At 39.0% G+C, this 6,145-nt stretch overlaps 1 protein-coding gene across 1 annotated transcript; it reads right to left on the bottom strand.

Moving 5' to 3' along the window:
• Nucleotides 1-509: 509 nt before the first annotated feature.
• LOC123540171 (piggyBac transposable element-derived protein 4-like) lies at nucleotides 510-6,145 on the bottom strand. Its single transcript, XM_045324979.2, has 2 exons — nucleotides 3,024-6,145; nucleotides 510-1,861 (listed from the first exon to the last, which is right to left on the bottom strand). Exons 1-2 carry the CDS (start codon nucleotides 3,201-3,203, stop codon nucleotides 1,532-1,534), a joined length of 510 nt encoding a protein of 169 aa, XP_045180914.2. The 5' UTR covers nucleotides 3,204-6,145; the 3' UTR covers nucleotides 510-1,531.

The following is a 6,145-nucleotide window of genomic DNA, read 5'->3' as shown; positions in this document are numbered from 1 at the left end:
TCCCTTTCTATTTGGGTGAGCTGCCTTCACATGTCCCCAACCGCCTCGGTGGCCTAGTGGTAGGGCGTCCGCTTCGAGTGCGGGAGGTCGTTGGTTCGATCCTCGGCCGCGTCACACCAAAGACGTAAAAAATGGTACTAGCAGCTTCCTTGCTTGGCACACAGCATTAAGGGGATAATGCTAGGACTGGTCAGCCAGGTGTCAGTATAATGTGACTGGGTGGGGTATCATGCCACGTGTCTACGGCGTGATATTCTAGTGAGGCAGCACTATAAAGTTGGGCATTGTGCTTACTGCTACAAGTAGACACCATCGTTTATAAATATGACTGAAAAATTATTGAAAAAGACGTTTAACCCGAACACACACAAACACACACACATAAGCTAGAGCGCAGATATGTCCATTTACATTCTTTACACTGAACATACTGTGTACCTTTAGTAACAATCTGAGGATGCTTGCATTGTATTATTTCACCTTCTCCCTTTTCATACACTCTAATATTATGGGCAAAATCACCTTGATTAGTAATGTCTTTCCATGCCTGTTTTCTGTTTTTGGAACCTTTGTCATACGCTTATGCAATTTGGACTGCCAGTTCTGTTTTATGAATGGTCTCTAAGTGTAAAAGAGTGAGCATTGAAAAGTTGAACATTGACACCAGATAAACTAAGTACTGTTTTCAACCATCTGGCTATGGTACTACTTGTATCTTTTTTAAAAGACACATATGACACAAATAACTGTCTAGATTTCCTCAAGGATACAGTTGCTTTAACATAGAACTTCAGTGTATGTACAACGGACAATGACTTCACAGAATATTTTTCTAATTTTACTATATAATTATTCGAAACGGATGAGCGAGGAATAAAGTCACTACATCAGACACAAATTTTACAAAATCTAAATTCATTTACACCATTGTCTGGGCTTGTGGTGCAGAAGAAAGAGGAATTAAGGCAGTTAGTTTAAGTGTCAACATTTTCAACGATAACTATTTCAGCGGGTATAAAGTTTTTAGAAATGTAAGTACCAAAGTCACGTCCCAAGTAAATTTATACCTACATTTCAGTGGATGAATATTTAAAATTAACAGTTGCACAAGCATAAAGTCCATTATCAAGTAACTTTTTCATCAGCGGCACACTTGTAAAAAAGTTACCGAAAAAATATGTCTGTGTGTAAGCCAAAGATGGTCCGTAATTAAAGTTTCATAACAACACTAAAGCCTAGTCCATTTTCACCATTGTAAGTGTTTTGTCCCAAGTAAACCTCAAATTTTGACAGATACGCACTATTTGAATCACACAACATCCATATCTTTATTCCACGTTTTATCGGCTCAGCAGGCATATACTGTCTGAATGATAGCTTCCCTGTAAACTTTATCATGGCATCATCTACCGCTTCTTGCTGAGAAAGATTGTAAGATATAAGGAATGTTTCTGACACATGTTGAAGCACAGGTCTCACTTGATACAGGTGGTCAAAATTCTGGCTACAACGAGGAGGTTCTGCAGCTCGGTCAGGTTCTGAAAGTCATTATGTTTTGTATTGCTGAGTTACCAGCTAACGGATTCGATGACCAATACATGTCCAGTTCTGGCAAAGCGTTGATACCCATTAGAACATTGTTTCCAATGAAAGCCTTCATTTCATTTTCATTTGTTTCGGCCCACTTGTCATCTGGTTGGTCCTGCATTTCCTTCCAGCGAGCGTAATTGTTTGTGTGCCATGCCATATCTGCGAACATTGCTGGATGGAACAGTAGATAGAAGAAGTCCAAAGCAGAGGCGGTCAGAACATCGAAGTTATCTGGCAGTCTTGGACCTGTCTGTCCCCGGAAATCAGCAGTCTGTAAAGAAAAAAATGATAATGTATGTTTATTTCGAAAAATATGTATGTTTATTTCGGTTCTGAATTTTTTTTTATTGTTACTTTCATATTTAGAGAAGTATCAGAAGCATTTTATAGGCAAACAAGAAAGCAGTCGATCATCCATATGACGAGTGGTGGTTGTAAAGCTGTTGTAAATGCCTATAAGTAAGAGAGGGTAGCTAAGACAGTATTGGGGACAACACTCAAAATTTCAGTACTTTTAAGTGTATTATCAAGTGTGCCATTGTGAGGTGATGAAGAACCATCTACTATGTAGTGTTGGACGATTAGTACTCAGTGTCCAAGTAGTTCAAAAGTTGCATATATATGGGTAGGGGTGCAATTTAGATACAGTCAAACCAGTATTGCGATATATTGTGATACAGTCAACCTGTATTGAAATACATATTGCAATATGTACTGATGTTATGAAAAATACAATAATACTGAAGCCGCTGTTAATACTTCTAATGCATTCAGTGTTCAACAGACAGAACAGTTCAAAGGTGTTGCACTCTAAACAAACTGTATTTAATACTTTTTATGTATTAAGTAAACATGCTTTTCACTGTTAGTATCCAAACAGGTAAAGAATAAGAAATATACATGTCTGCAATGCTTAAAATGTGTGATGAAATATTACAGAAATATCGCGGTACATGGATATTGTACAGCGGTACGTATCGGCCAGACACTGTATCGCAATAAACCGGTATACAGTATATTGTTGCACCCCTATATATGGGGTGCCGCTTTACTATTTAATTGAATTTTGTAGGTTCACCCATTTGATATCACCTATTTCATTATATCTATGTAAGTGCGACCTTGACCATGGAGCTAGGTAAGGATCTGAGTGTTGTGCTCTGCACATTGATTCAGGATGATGAACAATGGTGGCAAGGTATTTAAAAAAATTCCTTTCCCGCATAAAAAGGTAATGGTACAGACATGAAAAGGGGCCTATTTTTTCAACATTTCTTTTCTAAGTGTTACCTTGAGCTTAAAGGTCTGTTATTTTAGATGTATTATTAAATTTTATCTGTTTTAAGTCGGAAAACTGATTTTATCAGGTAATCTACTACAAGACTGCTTAATATGTAGCACATTAAATTTTGGTGTGCTACATAAAACTTAACGTTGTCTGATTCCATTTCCTCATCTCTGAGAGTCGGAGGCTGCAGATCACCAGTACTGTCTGTAGACTGTTGAGCATTTCTGGCCATTGGTGGCTGCACAGCGACTGTAGACGTTTCTGCTTCTGAAAGAGAAAAGCTCGACAGTACCATCTGGAAGATGTATTTGATCTTTAACAGCATGCAAATGCGGTCATATTTAGTATAAATGGGCTGTAGCTGGCAGGGCTTTATCTCCCTATATATCCATCTCTGGTAAAAAGTACCATTCCCAATGGCAAATAGTTTTTTTTTCCCCAATTGACTAAAACATTTCCCAGTTGGCTAGAAAAATTTCTTATTTCATGATGCAACAAGTGAAGGAGCAGTCTTCTAGACAGCTATATCCTCTGCCGCTTGTGTACTGGACTTTGATGTGGTTAGGCTGGTAGGTAGGGTCTGTGTATGAAATTAAGATAAAGTGGTAAAGATGTGGTACAGAATTTGTTGCATCTATATATAGACAAATTTTGTATATCTGTTGTGCTTGCTCTCTCTGCTTCCACTTCTGCTGTGGTCCCTGTATCTCATGCAGACCCTGCAGTTTTTATTCTAGTTATTACTGATGATATATTTGTTCAGCAAACACCAACTTAATTATTTGTGGAATGTGTTAGTTGTCAAATGTGGCATATTGAGTAAGATATTAATGACAAAAAATACCAAACATATCACACCATTGCTGAGGAATTTTCAAAGATGGTAAAATAATGCATAATACAAATTGGTGCATCTGGTAAAAAGGTCTGTCTTATAGACAATTCTAAATCTCATTGGATATGGGGGTCCAAAAATGTAATGAAGCCATACTTAAGTTGAGTTATCTTGATTTAACAGAGTTTCAGTCTCAAGATGGTAAAATAATGCAAAATACACGTTGGTGCATCTGGTAAAAAGATCTCTTCAAACTCTTTCTATTCTCTGGTTATTGGCACATTTTCCTGTCAGGTAAGTTCCCCTTCTCTCTGTAAGTGACCATGAATGTTGCAACTTCTACAGTTTTCTAGCTGTTCCATGGTTGCACCTTACTCTGGATGGAACTGTGTACATTTGCTTTGCGTCTAGCAACGATTTCAGTTGCTTTGATATAGTCATAGATACCACCAGCCTGCTGAATCCGTCTTTGCCGCCATGTAGAGCTAAAAACAGAAAAACCTTTAAACAACTTCTTCTCATGAACCACTTGATGGATCTTTATTATGCCCCCCTTCGAAGGAGGGGTATTTTTTTTTGCAGATGTCTGTTGGTCTGTCGGTTGGCTGGTCTGTCGGTCGGTATGTAGACCAATCTGTTTCTGGATGGTAACTCAAGAACGCTTAGGCTTAGGATCATTGAAGGTTGATAGGGAGGTTGGTCATCACCAGCAGATGACCCCTATTGATTTTGAGATATGTATGTCAAAGGTTAAGCTCACAGTGACCCTGAACAGTTAAGTGGTTTCCGAAGGATAACTCAAGAACGCTTGGGCCTAGGATCATGAAAGTTGATAGGAAGGTTGATCATGACCAGCAGATGACCCCTATTGATTTTGAGATCAGTATTTCAAAGATCAAGGTCACAGTGACCCAGAACAGTTAAACGTTGGTCATCACCAGCAGATGACCACTATTGATTTCGAGATCAGTAAGTCAAAGGTCAAGGTCACAGTGATCTGGAACAGTAAAACCGGGCAATAACTCAACAACGCTTGGGCCTAGGATCAGGAAAATTGATAGGGAGATTGGTCATGCCCAGCAGATGACCCTTGTTGATTTTGAGATCATTAGGTCAGAATTCAAGGTCACATTGGCCAGAAACAGTTAAATGGTTTCTGGACGATAGCTTGAGAACGCTTGGGCCAAGGGTCATGAAAGATGCTAAAGAGGTTCATCATGACTAGCATATGACTGCTATTGATTTTGAGGTCAGTAGGTCAAAGGTCAAGATTACATTGACCCAGAACATTTAAACCGTTTCCAGACAGTTACTTGAGAACGCTTGGGCCCAGGATCATGAAACTTGATAGGGAGGTTGGTCATAACCAGTAGATAACCCCTATAGATTTTCAGTTCAGTAGGCCAAAGGTCAAGGTCTCATTGACCCGGAACAGTTAAACCCTTTTCGGACGGTACGTTGAGGACGCTTGGGCCTAGGATCACGAAACTTAATAGGGAGGTTTATCATGACCAGCAGATGATCTTGAGGTCGGTAGGTCAAAGGTCAAGGTCACATTGAACCAGAACAGTTTTGTTCAGTGAGCATATAATTTCTGTTCCTTGTGCAATTACTGAATGCATCAAGGGGGGCATATCATGTTCCACAAGCTCTTGTCAAACTTGGTCTGTAGCATTATTATAAGGTCCTCTTTCAAGTTCATTCAAATGGGGTCACTTGGCCCATTTTAGGGACCACTAGAGCTAAAAATAGAAATAGAAAAACTTTTAAACAACCTATTCTCATGAACTGCTTAATGAATCTCATCAAACTTGGTCTGTAGCATCATTATGAGGTCCTTTCCCAAGTTTATTCAAATGGGGGCACTTAAATAGAAAGCTTTGAAACAATTTCTTCTCATGAACCGCTTGATTTGGTTTATAGCATTGTTATATGGTCTTATCCCAGATTTGTTCAAATGGGGGAACCCCACCCCTTTTGGTGGCCACTAGAGCTGAAAATAGAAAAAGCTTTAAATGACTTCTCTTATAATTTGTCACAACAATATTTTATTTAACCTTAACAAAATTTCATACTTTTTATGCCCCCGAAGGGAGGCATATTAGTTTTCAACTGTCCATCCGTTCGTTCGTTCATCACAACGTTAACTTTTTGCATGAAGGCACTTTATTCGTGAACCACTGCAACCAGGACCTTCAAACTTCACCTGCTGATAGTACTTATTGAGTACACGACCCCTACTGACTTTGGGGTCACCAGGTCAAAGGTCAAGGTCACAGGGGCCAATGTTAACTTTTTGACCTTTACCAAGGTATTATGCTTATGCAAAGTCAGAAGGAAGCTCTCACTACTAATCTAGGAACATAAGATTAGGACTATACCACATTACATAATTGTACATGTATTGATAAGCCTACCAGAATGTTAATCCA

The sequence above is a fragment of the Mercenaria mercenaria genome, chromosome 16 (assembly GCF_021730395.1).
Source record: "Mercenaria mercenaria strain notata chromosome 16, MADL_Memer_1, whole genome shotgun sequence".
Lineage (NCBI taxonomy): Eukaryota > Metazoa > Mollusca > Bivalvia > Venerida > Veneridae > Mercenaria > Mercenaria mercenaria.
Note: the sequence above shows the minus strand (reverse complement) of the source record. Positions and strands in the feature narration are given on the sequence as shown.